This window comes from Pleurodeles waltl, unplaced genomic scaffold (assembly GCF_031143425.1).
Source record: "Pleurodeles waltl isolate 20211129_DDA unplaced genomic scaffold, aPleWal1.hap1.20221129 scaffold_155, whole genome shotgun sequence".
In the NCBI taxonomy this organism is placed as follows: domain Eukaryota; kingdom Metazoa; phylum Chordata; class Amphibia; order Caudata; family Salamandridae; genus Pleurodeles; species Pleurodeles waltl.
The window spans coordinates 228,378-245,404 of NW_027149861.1; the positions used below are offsets into that span (position 1 = coordinate 228,378).

The 17,027-nt window shown below is 50.5% G+C and overlaps 1 protein-coding gene across 1 annotated transcript in view; it reads right to left on the reverse strand.

The window, feature by feature from the left end:
* LOC138274069 (pre-mRNA-processing factor 40 homolog A-like) overlaps positions 1 to 17,027 on the reverse strand; it is a gene marked incomplete at its 3' end in the record, with an annotated part of 550,808 nt that overhangs the window by 217,143 nt on the left and 316,638 nt on the right. Inside the window, exon 16 of the mRNA XM_069218962.1 lies at positions 7,823 to 7,956. Coding sequence (XP_069075063.1) covers positions 7,823 to 7,956 — 134 coding nt within the window. The remainder of the gene's footprint in view (positions 1 to 7,822; positions 7,957 to 17,027) is intronic.

The following is a 17,027-nucleotide window of genomic DNA, read 5'->3' on the forward strand; positions in this document are numbered from 1 at the left end:
TACTATATTTTACCAAATTTGGGGGAACAGCACAGGCATCCTGGTTAGCAAGATCCCAGTGCACAACAGCCCAAAACAGAGTGAGAGAGTGTGTCGGAGGGTGTGGGTGTTTTGGGGGGGGGGGGGGGGGGGGGGGGAGCAAAACAACCAGAAGCCAGCTTACACCACCAGAGTTCTATTATAACCATACTGAGCTGACAGTGTATGTTGAACACAATTGTTTTATACATACACTGCATGTGGTCTCCAGGGAAGTGCTGTGTCTTTGCTTTACAAACTGGCTCTGTGATAAGCCTGACTACTCTTTGCCAAGTTAACCTAGGGTGAGCACAGGCTATACAGCAAGTATAATCACCCACCCTTAAAAGAAGTGGCGGGTTCTGCCTGGCTAGGGTCTTGCCTCAGTCAACCATAACATGCTGCCTCCAACAGGTTTCCCCTGATGGCTGGTGTGGGAAGTTGGCTCTGTGTATACTATCTCAAAGTGAGAGATAGTGTGCACAGAGTCCAAGGGTTCCTCCTTAGAGGTTGTTAGTGGCAATAATAGATAATACTAATGCTCTATTTGTGGTAGTGTGGTCAAGCAGTGGGCTTATCAGAGGGTAGTGTTAAGCATTTGTTGTACACACACAGGCAATAAATGAGGAACACACACTCGAAGACTTAACTCCAGGCCAATAGGTTTTATATAGAAAAAATATATTTTCTTAATTTCTTTTAGAACCACAAGATTCAAGATAAGTACATAAAATGCAAGGTACTTCACACAGGTAAGTACAGAACTTTGATTTAAAACAGTAGTACACAGAGTTTAGGTTAAAATGGCAATAAGCTATTTTAAAAGTGGACGGTGCAAAAATCAACAGTTCCTGGGGGAGGTAAGTTTGGCTAGTTTTCTCAGGTAAGTAAAGCACTTACACAGTCTCCTGGGCACAGGCAGCCCACCGTTGGGGGTTCAAGGCAACCCCAAAGCCACAGCGCCAGCAACACAGGGCCGGTCAGGCGCTGAGGTCAAAGGAGGGCCCAAAACACATAGGCGCCTATGAAGAACAGAGGTGTTTCGGTCCAAGTCTGTTTACAGGTAAGTACCTGCGTCTTCGGGGAGCAGACCAGGGGGTTTTGTAGCGCACTGAAGGGGGGGGGGGGGGGGGGGACACAAGCCCACAAAACACACCCTCAGTGGCACAGGGGCGGATGGGTGCAGTAGGCAAAGTGGGCGGATGGGTGCAGTAGGCAAAGTAGGCATCAGGTTTGGTATTGCAAGCAATGGAGGGACCCAGGGGTCACTTAGGCGATGCAGGCAGGGCACAGAGGGGGCTTCTCGGGCCAGCCACCAACTAGGCTAGGATCAGGGCAGCCTGCTGGTCACTCCTTGTAGGAAGTTGGCTCTGTATGCACTATTTCAAAGTAAGGAATAGTATGCACAGAGTCCAAAGGTTCCCCTTAGAGGTAAGATAGTGGCAAAAAGAGATAATACTAATGCTCTATTTTGTGGTAGTGTGGTCGAGCAGTAGGCTTATCCAAGGAGTAGTGTTAAGCATTTGTTGCACATACACATAGACAATGAATGAGGTACACACACTCAGAGACAAATCCAGCCAATAGGTTTTGTTATAGAAAAATATCTTTTCTTAGTTTATTTTAAGAACCACAGGTTCAAATTCTACATGTAATATCTCATTCGAAAGGTATTGCAGGTAAGTACTTTAGGAACTTCAAGTCATCAAAATTGCATGTATACTTTTCAAGTTATTGACAAATAGCTGTTTTAAAAGTGGACACTTAGTGCAATTTTCACAGTTCCTAGGGGAGGTAAGTATTTGTTAGGTTAACCAGGTAAGTAAGACACTTACAGGGCTTAGTTCTTGGTCCAAGGTAGCCCACCGTTGGGGGTTCAGAGCAACCCCAAAGTCACCACACCAGCAGCTCAGGGCCGGTCAGGTGCAGAGTTCAAAGTGGTGCCCAAAAACACATAGGCTAGAATGGAGAGAAGGGGGTGCCCCGGTTCCGGTCTGCTTGCAGGTAAGTACCCGCGTCTTCGGAGGGCAGACCAGGGGGGTTTTGTAGGGCACCGGGGGGGACACAAGCCCACACAGAAATTTCACCCTCAGCAGCGCGGGGGCGGCCGGGTGCAGTGTAGAAACAAGCGTCGGGTTTGTAATGGAAGTCAATGGGAGATCTAGGGATCTCTTCAGCGCTGCAGGCAGGCAAGGGGGGGGGTTCCTCGGGGAAACCTCCACTTGATCAAGGGAGAGGGACTCCTGGGGGTCACTCCTCCAGTGAAAGTCCGGTCCTTCAGGTCCTGGGGGCTGCGGGTGCAGGGTCTCTCCTAGGTGTCGGGACTTAGGATTCAAAGAGTCGCGGTCAGGGGAAGCCTCGGGATTCCCTCTGCAGGCGGCGCTGTGGGGGCTCAGGGGGGACAGGTTTTTGTACTCACAGTCTTAGAGTAGTCCTGGGGTCCCTCCTGAGGTGTTGGATCGCCACCAGCCGAGTCGGGGTCGCCGGGTGCAGTGTTGCAAGTCTCACGCTTCTTGCGGGGAGCTTGCAGGGTTCTTTAAAGCTGCTGGAAACAAAGTTGCAGCTTTTCTTGGAGCAGGTCCGCTGTCCTCGGGAGTTTCTTGTCTTTTCGAAGCAGGGGCAGTCCTCAGAGGATGTCGAGGTCGCTGGTCCCTTTGGAAGGCGTCGCTGGAGCAGGATCTTTGGAAGGCAGGAGACAGGCCGGTGAGTTTCTGGAGCCAAGGCAGTTGTCGTCTTCTGGTCTTCCTCTGCAGGGGTTTTCAGCTAGGCAGTCCTTCTTCTTGTAGTTGCAGGAATCTAATTTTCTAGGGTTCAGGGTAGCCCTTAAATACTAAATTTAAGGGCGTGTTTAGGTCTGGGGGGTTAGTAGCCAATGGCTACTAGCCCTGAGGGTGGGTACACCCTCTTTGTGCCTCCTCCCAAGGGGAGGGGGTCACAATCCTAACCCTATTGGGGGAATCCTCCATCTGCAAGATGGAGGATTTCTAAAAGTCAGAGTCACCTCAGCTCAGGACACCTTAGGGGCTGTCCTGACTGGCCAGTGACTCCTCCTTGTTGCTTTCTTTGTTCCCTCCAGCCTTGCCGCCAAAAGTGGGGGCCGTGGCCGGAGGGGGCGGGCAACTCCACTAAGCTGGAGTGCCCTGCTGGGCTGTGACAAAGGGGTGAGCCTTTGAGGCTCACCGCCAGGTGTCACAGCTCCTGCCTGGGGGAGGTGTTAGCATCTCCACCCAGTGCAGGCTTTGTTACTGGCCTCAGAGTGACAAAGGCACTCTCCCCATGGGGCCAGCAACATGTCTCTGGTGTGGCAGGCTGCTGGAACTAGTCAGCCTACACAGACAGTCGGTTAAATTTCAGGGGGCACCTCTAAGGTGCCCTCTGGGGTGTATTTTGCAATAAAATGTACACTGGCATCAGTGTGCATTTATTGTGCTGAGAAGTTTGATACCAAACTTCCCAGTTTTCAGTGTAGCCATTATGGTGCTGTGGAGTTCGTGTTTGACAGACTCCCAGACCATATACTCTTATGGCTACCCTGCACTTACAATGTCTAAGGTTTTGTTTAGACACTGTAGGGGTACCATGCTCATGCACTGGTACCCTCACCTATGGTATAGTGCACCCTGCCTTAGGGCTGTAAGGCCTGCTAGAGGGGTGTCTTACCTATACTGCATAGGCAGTGAGAGGCTGGCATGGCACCCTGAGGGGAGTGCCATGTCGACTTACTCGTTTTGTCCTCACTAGCACACACAAGCTGGCAAGCAGTGTGTCTGTGCTGAGTGAGAGGTCTCCAGGGTGGCATAAGACATGCTGCAGCCCTTAGAGACCTTCCTTGGCATCAGGGCCCTTGGTACTAGAAGTACCAGTTACAAGGGACTTGTCTGGATGCCAGGGTCTGCCAATTGTGGATACAAAAGTACAGGTTAGGGAAAGAACACTGGTGCTGGGGCCTGGTTAGCAGGCCTCAGCACACTTTCAATTGTAAACATAGCATCAGCAAAGGCAAAAAGTCAGGGGGCAACCATGCCAAGGAGGCATTTCCTTACACTCCTGCACTGGTAGGTGGTTCCTTTCGGTCCTGGGGGCTGCGGGTGTAGTTCTTGGTCCAGGCGTCTGGTTCCTTTGTTACCAGGCAGTCGCGGCCAGGGGAAGCCTCTGGATCCTCTATGCAGGTGTCGCCGTAGGGGTGCAGGGAGTTTGACTCAGGGTGTGCACGTCGTTTTGAGTCGCCTGGGAATCCTCTCTGCAATGTTGGTTGTCCTGGACTCGAGCCGGGGGCGCAGAGTATGAAGACTCATGCTTCTGGTGGGAAGAGAAGGTTTCTTTAAAGTTGTTTCAAAGTTGCAAGTTTGTTGCTGTTTCTGAACAATGGCATTGTTCTCTGGAGTTTCTTGGTCCTTTAGGTGCAGGGCAGTCCTCGGAGTCCTCAGAGGTCGCTGGTCCCCTCGGATGTGTTGCTGTGCAGGTTCTTTGAGTCTGGAGACAGGCCAGTAGGGCTGGTGCCAAGTCAGTTGGTGTCTTCATCATCTCTGCGGAGCTTTCAGGTCAGCAGTTCTATCTTCAGGTTGCAGGAATCTGATTTCCTGGGTTCAAGGTCACCCCTGAATACTAAATTTAAGGGTGTGTTTAGGTCAAGGGGCAGTAGCCAATGGCTACTGTCCTTCAGGGTGGCTACACCCTCTTTGTGCCTCCTCCCAGAGGGGAGGGGGCCACATCTCTATTCCTAAGGGGGGAAACCTAAACTCAAGATGGAGAATTTCTAAAGGCATTATCTTGCTGCCAAAAGTGGGGGCTGTGGCCGGAGGGGCAGGCATCTCCACTAGCTGGGATGCCTTGGGGTGTTGTAACACCAGGCTTGAGCTTTTGAGGCTCACCATCAGGTGTTACAGTTCCTGAGTTGTTCCTGGCCACAGCGTGACAAAGGCACTCACCCCATGTGGCCAGAAACTCGTCTGGTTGTGGCAGGCTGCCAGAAACTGGTCAGCCTAACACTAGGAGACAGACTGGTATTCAGGGGGCATCTCTAAGATGCCCTTTGTGTGCATTTTTCAATAAATCTTACACTGGCATCAGTGTGGATTAATTGTGCTGAGAAATTTGATAACAAACGTCCCAGATTTCAGTGTAGTCATTATGGTACTGTGGAGTTCGACTGCCTTAGGGCTGTAAGGCCTGCTAGAGGGGTGACTTACCTATGCCACAGACAGTGGGTTGAGGGCATGGCACCCTGAGGGGAGTGCCATGTCGACAGTCATTTTCACCTCACCAGCACACACAAGCTGTGAGGCAGTGCGCATGTACTGAGTGAGGGGTCCCCAGGGTGGCATAATCCATGCTGCAGCCCTTAGAGATCTTCCCTGGCCACAGGGCCTTTGGTACCAGTTACAAGGGACTGATCTGTGTGCCAGGGCTGTGCCAATTGTGGGAACAAAGGTACAGTTTAGGGAAAGAACACTGGTGCTGGGGCCTAGTTAGCAGGGTCCCAGCACACTTTCAATCATAACTGGCATCAACAAAAGGCAAAAAGTTAGGGGGTAACCATGCCAAGGAAGGCATTTCCCTACAACTAGCATTAGTGTCTTGAAGAGAAGACAGGAGTCTTCCTTCTCTTCCTCAAGCTGGACTTCTTATGTTTCAGCAGTCCTTTTAATTAGGTTATTATACATGAAGAGGTTGTCTGTGGTGCTGGCCTTGGATTGCCGTCTACTCCTTCCTCAGGATAATCAGCCTCGAGACCTGGTGGTGATGGATTCAAAGAGTAGCTGTCCACTCCTTCCTCAGGGGAATCTGCCTCGAGATCATGCCAAGATTCCTCGTTGAACCCTGGCACTTCCTCAATATCCTAGAGTTCATAGAATGCTTCTTTCAGTTCCTCGGGAGGCTCTGATGTTGCTGGAGCCTCTAGAGCGGATTGGTCATCTTCGCTGTTTAAGGACTGACTGCTTTGGTCGGATTCGAAAACCCTGTAAGGAGTCAAATTCCTTTTCCCTTTACAGGAGTGCTGCCATTTCTGGCAAGAGTATTTTCTTCCTCTCAGCCTTGAGCTTTTTTTCTTTAGCCTCGAGTGTCAGTGAAGGTCTTTTTTTCAGCATCGATGGTTCGCCACCTCAGGAGCCTTGGTCCTTTCACTTGCTCTCTCGGGCAGAGTGAACAGTCAAGGGCTTCAACGGAGTCTTGCCTGCAACGGTATCCCTTGGTCAGGATACGTGTGGCTCCTTTGCTTTTAACTGACCTTCAGTCAACGACTTTTGTGCAGAGGCTGTTTTGTGGAACTTATTGCGAGTGTTTAGACACAGGGCCCGTTGGTGGTTTCATTACCTTGTGCCTTATCTTCTCAGCATCCTACTGTGGTTTCTTCACTGCCTGCTTCTTTTCAGCATTGGCCGCTTATAATTCGACGTCTGATCCCTGGTCATAAGATGTCTCAGCTTCCTCTGTTTTCCTCATCACTTGAAAGGCTGAGATTCTACAGCGAAACCTGCATGCTGGCCATGGTAGTACAGGGTTCCAGCATGTCTGTGCAATCTTCAGGGTCTTGGGTACAAAAACAGCACAGGCCCAGCAGTCCTAGTCTCAGGGGTCTTCCAAGATGCTGAGACTGTAGACCTCTTGGGGGTCTCTCTAAGCGATTTTGTGGTGGCAGTTTGGGCCAAATGTAAAAGGTTTTTTTTTTCTCCCCCATGGCTCCTACCCACTTTCATTACGCAACCACGTGGTTGGTACTGGTGGGTTACCCCTTCAAGAGAAAAATCAGGTCACCTCTCTGGTCGTTGTCCCTCTCGCAGTCTTGGGTGAATCAGTTTATTTTCTTCAAAATCTTACTTTATTAAATAAAAAAATAAAAACTTTCAGAGCTCCTAAATTGCTTCCAGACCCAACGTCAGAAAGAAGAATCTGAAGATGTCAACTACGCTTAGAAAGATGTGGGTGCCGTCTGACATCACACAAGGGGGTGATTAGCAATGCCCAAGGGTGGTGGTGGGGGGTGGGTGGTGGTGGGGTGCTGGGGGCTATGGGGAGAATTAAGGTAAAGAAACTTAGTTTCCTGATTCAACCACTAAATGGAGGAATAATGCACAGCATGTGAATCCAGGGGTGGATTCATGCTGGAAAAATTAGTTAAGTGTCAATGCGGTCAGTAGTAGTATTTGGGACTACCAACTCTGGCAGGGAGCTAGTCGAGTGGACCAGTAATATCCTCAAGAACAGTTACCTTCACAGAGTAACCAGCCAAGTGCCCCTTACCATCGTTGCATTGCAGTGGCCTCACGTTAAAAGGCAGACAGGGGGGGTAAACATGTACAGTCCATTCACCATGAGTTTGACAAGGGCGAGTCACCGGTTGTGAGGCTCACTCACAGTAAAGAGATCAAAAAATAGGTTATCAAAAAGTGAAAAATCCAAGCTGATTTGATGGGCAGAATCCATCTTCTCACAGTTGGACAAACAGAAGACAATATGGCATTCTATTCCAGTTTTAATGATTTAATAAAAGCATATATCCTTGAATAGAAATAGCATTGAGGTGGGTTCAGCAATTTGAATTTAGTTGATACAGATATCCCGGACCACAAAGGTAATATGGAGTAGCCCAAAATGCCAAGACCATCACACAATTTCAATTGCATTTTGAAATATAAGACTATGCAGATTTTAACTGCAGTAAAATTACATTTAATAATACTACACGTTTTAGGAGGAACACCATTTCGTATCTATTTCAAAGTCACGGTTCATTTAAACATGCAGGTATACATACATCTACATCACAAACTACTGCAACTCAAAACTGCAAAGAGTGCCTTACCTGGAAGGATTCTCTGTTTTTACGCTGCCTCCGCCTTTCACGTAGTAAACCCCTCTGTTTTTCCTCTTCCTCTTCTTTTTCCAAAGCCCTGATATGTTCCTCAAAGCATATCAGTGCATCTTCTTTATCCATGTCTAAACGTAAGGAGTAAAAAATGCTTATACAAAAACACAAAAGCATCTGACAATCTTTATAAAAGATTACATTTTTACATATGTAGGAAAGTGCCCTTGTTGGCAATGTTACTCCCAAACCCCCCCGCCAATACTTTTTCCTGATATTAATGCCAACTTAACAGTGTGCTGGGATCCTGCTAACCAGGTCCCAGTACCAGTGTTCTTTCCCAAAATCTGTACCTTTGTTTCCACAATTGGCACACCCCTAGAACACAGTTAAGCCCCTTGTAGAAGGTACCCATGGTACCAAAGGGCCCTATGACCAGGAAGGGTCCCAATGGACTGCAGAATGTATTATTCCATCCTGGGGGACCCCTCACCAAGCACATGGACACTGCCTTTGCAGCTAGTGTGAGCTGGAGGGGAGAAAAAGGCAAAGTAGACATGGCTCCCCTCTCAGGGAGCCATGCCCACCAACCACTGCCTGTGGCATAGGTAAGTCACCTCTCTAGCAGGCCTCAAAGCCCTAAGGCAGTGTGCACTATAAAACAGGTAAGGGCACAGCTGCATGTACAATATGCAACTACAGGGTCGAAGTCCATTCTTAGACATTGTAAGTGCAGTCATATTGAGTATATGGTCTGTCATTACAAACTCAACAGCTGCATAATGGCTTCCCTGAATACTGGGAAGTTTGGTATCAAACTTCTCAGCACAAACCCACACTGATGCTAGCGTTGGATTAATTGAGAAATGCACCCAGAAGGCATTTTAGAGGAGCCCCCTGTAGGCTAGCCAAACATATAGGGCAGGACTGACCAGTCTATGCCAGCCTGCCACTTTCAGTTTCTGACCACATGGGTGAGATCCTTTGTGCTGTCGGTGACCAGAAACAAAACCTGTCCTGGGTGGAGGTGCTTCACACCTTCCCCGTACAGGAACTTTAACACCTGGCAATGATCCTCAAAGGCTCAGGCTTCTTGTTACAGTGCCCCAGGGCAAAGCAGCTAGTGGAGTTGCCTGTCCCCCAGACAAAGCCCCACATTTGGCAGCAAGTCCGGTGGAATATTAGGGAAAGCAGGGAGATGTGACCACCTCAGCTAGGACCACCCCTAAGGTGTCCAGAGCTGAGGAGACACCCTCCTTGCAGAATCCTCAATCTTAGTTTGGAGGACAGGGACCAATAGGTTTAGGTTTGTGCCCCCCTCCCAGGGACAGTAGCTATTGGCTACTGCCCTCTGACCCCCCCCAGTCCGGAACACCCGTAAATCTAGGATTTAAGGGCTCCCCTGAACCCAGTTTATCAGATTCCTGGCGACCTCACATGTAGTCATGCCCTCACCTGTGGTAGAATGCACCCTGCCTTAAGGCTATAAGGCGTGCTAGAGGGATGACTTACCTATGCCATAGGCAGTGGTTGGTGGGCATGGCACCCTGAGAGGGGTGCCATGTTGAATGTCTTTCTCTACACCAGTACACACAAGCTGCAAAGACAGTGTGCATGAGCTTGGTGAGGGGTCCCTTAGGGTGGCTCAACACATACTGTAGCCCTTAGAGACCCTCCATGGCCACAGGGCCCTTGGTGCCACTGGTATCCTTTACAACTTTACAAGGGACTTATCCGAGTACCAGAGGTGTGCCAATTGTGGAAACAAAGGTACAAATTTTGGGAAAGAACACTAGAGCTGGGGCCTAGTTAGCAGGGCCCCAGCACATTCTCAATAAAAGTTGGCATCAATATCAGGCAATAAAAAGGTCTGTCTGTGTCTTGCAAGTTCAATGCTACCATCCAGTCTACTTGGTCTAGGGTAGACAAGACCTGAAAGTAGCGGGAATAACAACCTCTGCCTACTTCTGACATCAGAATCCTTTCTACGGCTCCCTTGGCAAACACAGCTGTGAATTCCTAAGGGAGCAAGAAGAGTTGATTCTCTATCATACAATCGTGAGTTGGAGGTACAGGGAGAGTGTACGATTGGAGGGGGGTAGCCCCTCCGATTGATTTGTAAGACCCACCTGTCCGATGTTCTGGACTACCGGTGGTGCAGATGATGGCATAGTCTGTAAACTGGACACCCATGATCTTGGAGGGCAAAATGGTGGTGTTTTAGCAGACCTCTGGACACCCGACCCACAGGATCGGTATGAACTGCGCCCACGCCCAGGCATAGATTGGAACGCTTGCGCAAGATGGTAGCTAGGATAAGGCTGACGTGGTTGAACGCCCTTCCATATCCAGGAAAAGGGCGAAAGACAGACTGGGGATGAAGAGTGGCAGCTGAGAGGCTCAAGGGCTTGGCCCTATGCTAGCAGGAAACTTACACCCTCAGCGGAACATGAGCGGTCGGGTGCAGAGTGCCAACACAGCATCGGACGCCCAATGTTAACCAATGGAGATCAGTTTCAGAAACAGGAGGCCAGGCAAGGACAACCCACAGCTCCTCAGGTAAGCAGAGCTGCCAGGGGCTCGAAGGGACAGAGATGGTCCAGCTCCCAAATGGACAAAAGGCTCCAGGTGCAGAGGTGTCTTGGCGTCAGAAACAGCTTACCAAGCAGGTCGCGGTCAGGGGTGTGTCCTCGGAAAGAGACTGCAGGCGTCGCTGTGGAGCCCAGTAGGGGTCAGCCCAGGGGAAGCTTCACAGGACTGATGGGGCCATTTGGACTAGGGTCGTGGGCGTCTGGTGCAGAGGTGGGTCAAGAGGCGGTTTTGCGGTTCCTAAGGCAGACGTCTTTGGGGTTGGTTTCTTTCAAAACAGGACCGTTGTCCGCTGGAGTTCTGTGCCTTTTTAGAAGGCAGGTAGTCCTCCCAAGGCTTTGGAGGTCGCAGGCCTGCAGGACAAGTCGGCTTTTGGGTGCAGGTACTTCGAGGGCTGCATACTGACCGGTATGGCTGGGGCAAAGTCAGTTAGTCTTCAGTCTTCGCTGCTGGCTCTTCTTAGGTCAACAGGAATGTGAGTTCTAGGGTCCATGAGTGGCACCTAAATACTGAATTAAGGGACGTTACAGTGAGTGCCAGGTGGTAGCCAATGGGCAGACCACCTTTGGGGTGACTACACCCTTCTTATGACCATTTCCTTTGGAAAGTAGGCATAGCCTAACACTATTGACCAAATTCCTTCTACACCTGATGGATGAATTTAAAAAGTAGTTGTAAGGAAATGCCTCCTTGGCATGGTTGCCCCCTGACTTTTTGCCTTTGCTGATGCTATGTTTACAATTGAAAGTGTGCTGAGGCCTGCTACCCAGGCCCCAGCACCAGTGTTCTTTCCCTAACCTGTACTTTTGTATCCACAATTGGCAGACCCTGGCATCCAGATAAGTCCCTTGTAACTGGTACTTCTAGTACCAAGGGCCCTGATGCCAAGGAAGGTCTCTAAGGGCTGCAGCATGTCTTATGCCACCCTGGAGACCTCTCACTCAGCACAGACACACTGCTTGCCAGCTTGTGTGTGCTAGTGAGAACAAAATGAGTAAGTCGACATGGCACTCCCCTCAGGGTGCCATGCCAGCCTCTCACTGCCTATGCAAGTATAGGTCAGTCACCCCTCTAGCAGGCCTTACAGCCCTAAGGCAGGGTGCACTATACCATAGGTGAGGGTACCAGTGCATGAGCATGGTACCCCTACAGTGTCTAAACAAAACCTTAGACATTGTAAGTGCAGGGTAGCCATAAGAGTATATGGTCTGGGAGTTGGTCAAACACGAACTCCACAGCACCATAATGGCTACACTGAAAACTGGGAAGTTTGGTATCAAACTTCTCAGCACAATAAATGCACACTGATGCCAGTGTACATTTTATTGTAAAATACACCACAGAGGGCACCTTAGAGGTGCCCCCTGAAACTTAACCGACTGTCTGTGTAGGCTGACTAGTTCCAGCAGCCTGCCACACTAGAGACATGTTGCTGGCCCCATGGGGAGAGTGCCTTTGTCACTCTGAGGCCAGTAACAAAGCCTGCACTGGGTGGAGATGCTAACACCTCCCCCAGGCAGGAGCTGTAACACCTGGCGGTGAGCCTCAAAGGCTCACCCCTTTGTCACAGCCCAGCAGGGCACTCCAGCTTAGTGGAGTTGCCCGCCCCCTCCGGCCACGGCCCCCACTTTTGGCGGCAAGACTGGAGGGAACAAAGAAAGCAACAAGGAGGAGTCACTGGCCAGTCAGGACAGCCCCTAAGGTGTCCTGAGCTGAGGTGACTAACTTTTAGAAATCCGCCATCTTGCAGATGGAGGATTCCCCCAATAGGGTTAGGATTGTGACCCCCTCCCCTTGGGAGGAGGCACAAAGAGGGTGTACCCACCCTCAGGGCTAGTAGCCATTGGCTACTAACCCCCCAGACCTAAACACGCCCTTAAATTTAGTATTTAAGGGCTACCCTGAACCCTAGAAAATTAGATTCCTGCAACAACAAGAAGGACTGCCTAGCTGAAAACCCCTGCAGAGGAAGACCAGAAGACAACAACTGCCTTGGCTCCAGAAACTCACCGGCCTGTCTCCTGCCTTCCAAAGAACTCTGCTCCAGCGACGCCTTCCAAAGGGACCAGCGACCTCTGAATCCTCTGAGGACTGCCCTGCTTCGACGACGACAAGAAACTCCCGAGGACAGCGGACCTGCTCCAAAAAGACTGCAACTTTGTTTCAAGAAGCAGCTTTAAAGAACCCTGCAACTCCCCGCAAGAAGCGTGAGACTTGCAACACTGCACCCGGCGACCCCGACTCGGCTGGTGGAGAACCAACACCTCAGGGAGGACCCCCGGACTACTCTACGACTGTGAGTACCAAAACCTGTCCCCCCTGAGCCCCCACAGCGCCGCCTGCAGAGGGAATCCCGAGGCTTCCCCTGACCGCGACTCTCTGAAACCTAAGTCCCGACGCCTGGAAAAGACCCTGCACCCGCAGCCCCCAGGACCTGAAGGACCGGACTTTCACTGGAGAAGTGACCCCCAGGAGTCCCTCTCCCTTGCCCAAGTGGAGGTTTCCCCGAGGAAGCCCCCCCCTTGCCTGCCTGCAGCGCTAAAGAGATCCCTTGATCTCTCATAGACTAACATTGAAAACCCGACGCTTGTTAATACACTGCACCCGGCCGCCCCCGCGCTGCTGAGGGTGAAATTTCTGTGTGGGCTTGTGTCCCCCCCGGTGCCCTACAAAACCCCCCTGGTCTGCCCTCCGAAGACGCGGGTACTTACCTGCAAGCAGACCGGAACCGGGGCACCCCCTTCTCTCAGGGCGTGTTTAGGTCTGGGGGGTTAGTAGCCAATGGCTACTAGCCCTGAGGGTGGGTACACCCTCTTTGTGCCTCCTCCCAAGGGGAGGGGGTCACAATCCTAACCCTATTGGGGGAATCCTCCATCTGCAAGATGGCGGATTTCTAAAAGTTAGAGTCACCTCAGCTCAGGACACCTTAGGGGCTGTCCTGACTGGCCAGTGACTCCTCCTTGTTGCTTTCTTTGTTCCCTCCAGCCTTGCCGCCAAAAGTGGGGGCCGTGGCCGGAGGGGGCGGGCAACTCCACTAAGCTGGAGTGCCCTGCTGGGCTGTGACAAAGGGGTGAGCCTTTGAGGCTCACCGCCAGGTGTTACAGCTCCTGCCTGGGGGAGGTGTTAGCATCTCCACCCAGTGCAGGCTTTGTTACTGGCCTCAGAGTGACAAAGGCACTCTCCCCATGGGGCCAGCAACATGTCTCTAGTGTGGCAGGCTGCTGGAACTAGTCAGCCTACACAGACAGTCGGTTAAGTTTCAGGGGGCACCTCTAAGGTGCCCTCTGGGGTGTATTTTGCAATAAAATGTACACTGGCATCAGTGTGCATTTATTGTGCTGAGAAGTTTGATACCAAACTTCCCAGTTTTCAGTGTAGCCATTAAGGTGCTGTGGAGTTCGTGTTTGACAGACTCCCAGACCATATACTCTTATGGCTACCCTGCACTTACAATGTCTAAGGTTTTGTTTAGACACTGTAGGGGTACCATGCTCATGCACTGGTACCCTCACCTATGGTATAGTGCACCCTGCCTTAGGGCTGTAAGGCCTGCTAGAGGGGTGTCTTACCTATACTGCATAGGCAGTGAGAGGCTGGCATGGCACCCTGAGGGGAGTGCCATGTCGACTTACTCGTTTTGTCCTCACTAGCACACACAAGCTGGCAAGCAGTGTGTCTGTGCTGAGTGAGAGGTCTCCAGGGTGGCATAAGACATGCTGCAGCCCTTAGAGACCTTCCTTGGCATCAGGGCCCTTGGTACTAGAAGTACCAGTTACAAGGGACTTATCTGGATGCCAGGGTCTGCCAATTGTGGATACAAAAGTACAGGTTAGGGAAAGAACACTGGTGCTGGGGCCTGGTTAGCAGGCCTCAGCACACTTTCAATTGTAAACATAGCATCAGCAAAGGCAAAAAGTCAGGGGGCAACCATGCCAAGGAGGCATTTCCTTACAGTGGGTGTGGACATAGTTGGTCCACTGGAACCTCCCACAGCCTCAGGAAATATGTACATCCTAGTAGTAGTGGATCATGCTACTAGGTATCCTGAAGCTATTCCCCTTAGGTCGACTACTGCCCCTGCAGTAGCCAAGGCCCTCATTGGTATCTTTACCAGAGTGGGTTTCCCTAAGGAGGTGGTGTCTGACAGAGGTACCAACTTCATGTCAGCATACCTAAAACACATGTGGAATGAGTGTGGAGTGACTTACAAATTCACTACACCATACCATCCACCAACTAATGGCTTAGTTGAGAGATTCAACAAGACATTAAAAGGCATGATCATGGGGCTCCCAGAAAAACTCAAAAGGAGATGGGATGTCCTCTTGCCATGTCTGCTTTTTGCTTACAGAGAGGTGCCACAGAAGGGAGTAGGATTCTCACCCTTTGAACTTCTGTTTGGTCACCCTGTAAGGGGACCACTTGCTCTTGTTAAAGAAGGCTGGGAGAGACCTCTTCATGAGCCTAAACAAGACATAGTGGACTATGTACTTGGCCTTCGCTCTAGAATGGCAGAGTACATGGAAAAGGCAACCAAAAACCTTGAGGCCAGCCAACAGCTCCAGAAGTTTTGGTATGACCAAAAGGCTGCACTGGTTGAGTTCCAACCAGGGCAGAAAGTCTGGGTTCTGGAGCCTGTGGCTCCCAGGGCACTCCAGGACAAATGGAGTGGCCCTTACCCAGTGCTAGAAAGGAAGAGTCAGGTCACCTACCTGGTGGACCTGGGCACAAGCAGGAGGCCCAAGAGGGTGATCCATGTGAACCGCCTTAAGCTCTTCCATGACAGGGCTGATGTGAATCTGTTGATGGTAACAGATGAGGATCAGGAGGCAGAGAGTGAACCTCTCCCTGATCTTCTGTCATCAGACCCAAAAGATGGCACAGTAGATGGAGTGATCTACTCAGACACCCTCTCTGGCCAACAGCAAGCTGATTGTAGGAGAGTCCTACAACAGTTTCCTGAACTCTTCTCCTTAACCCCTGGTCAGACACACCTGTGTACCCATGATGTGGACACAGGAGACAGCATGCCTGTCAAGAACAAAATCTTTAGACAGTCTGACCATGTTAAGGAAAGCATCAAGGTGGAAGTCCACAAGATGCTGGAATTGGGAGTAATTGAGCGCTCTGACAGCCCCTGGGCTAGCCCAGTGGTCTTAGTCCCCAAACCTCACACCAAAGATGGAAAGAAAGAGATGAGGTTTTGTGTGGACTACAGAGGGCTCAATTCTGTCACCAAGACAGATGCTCATCCAATCCCTAGAGCTGATGAGCTCATAGATAAATTAGGTGATGCCAAATTCTTAAGTACCTTTGACTTGACAGCAGGGTACTGGCAAATAAAAATGGCACCTGGAGCAAAAGAGAATACAGCATTCTCCACACCTGATGGGCATTACCAGTTTACTGTTATGCCCTTTGGTTTAAAGAATGCCCCTGCCACCTTCCAAAGGTTGGTGAATCAAGTCCTTGCTGGCTTGGAGTCCTTTAGCACAGCTTATCTTGATGATATTGCTGTCTTTAGCTCCACCTGGCAGGATCACCTGGTCCACCTGAAGAAGGTTTTGAAGGCTCTGCAAACTGCAGGCCTCTCTATCAAGGCATCCAAATGCCAGATAGGGCAGGGAACTGTGGTTTACTTGGGCCACCTTGTAGGTGGAGGCCAAGTTCAGCCACTCCAACCCAAGATCCAGACTATTCTGGACTGGGTAGCTCCAAAAACCCAGACTCAAGTCAGGGCATTCCTTGGCATGACTGGGTATTACAGGAGGTTTGTGAAGGGATATGGATCCATTGTGACAGCCCTCACTGAGCTCACCTCCAAGAAAATGCCCAAGAAAGTGAACTGGACTGTGGAATGCCAACAGGCCTTTGACACCCTGAAACAAGCAATGTGCTCAGCACCAGTTCTAAAAGCTCCAGATTATTCTAAGCAGTTCATTGTGCAGACAGATGCCTCTGAACATGGGATAGGGGCAGTTTTGTCCCAAACAAATGATGATGGCCTTGACCAGCCTGTTGCTTTCATTAGCAGGAGGTTACTCCCCAGGGAGCAGCGTTGGAGTGCCATTGAGAGGGAGGCCTTTGCTGTGGTTTGGTCCCTGAAGAAGCTGAGACCATACCTCTTTGGGACTCACTTCCTAGTTCAAACTGACCACAGACCTCTCAAATGGCTGATGCAAATGAAAGGTGAAAATCCTAAACTGTTGAGGTGGTCCATCTCCCTACAGGGAATGGACTTTATAGTGGAACACAGACCTGGGACTGCCAATGCAGATGGCCTTTCCAGGTTCTTCCACTTAGAAAATGAAGACTCTCTTGGGAAAGGTTAGTCTCATCCTCTTTCGTTTGGGGGGGGGGTTGTGTAAGGAAATGCCTCCTTGGCATGGTTGCCCCCTGACTTTTTGCCTTTGCTGATGCTATGTTTACAATTGAAAGTGTGCTGAGGCCTGCTACCCAGGCCCAAGCACCAGTGTTCTTTCCCTAACCTGTACTTTTGTATCCACAATTGGCAGACCCTGGCATCCAGATAAGTCCCTTGTAACTGGTACTTCTAGTACCAAGGGCCCAGATGCCAAGGAAGGTCTCTAAGGGCTGCAGCATGTCTTATGCC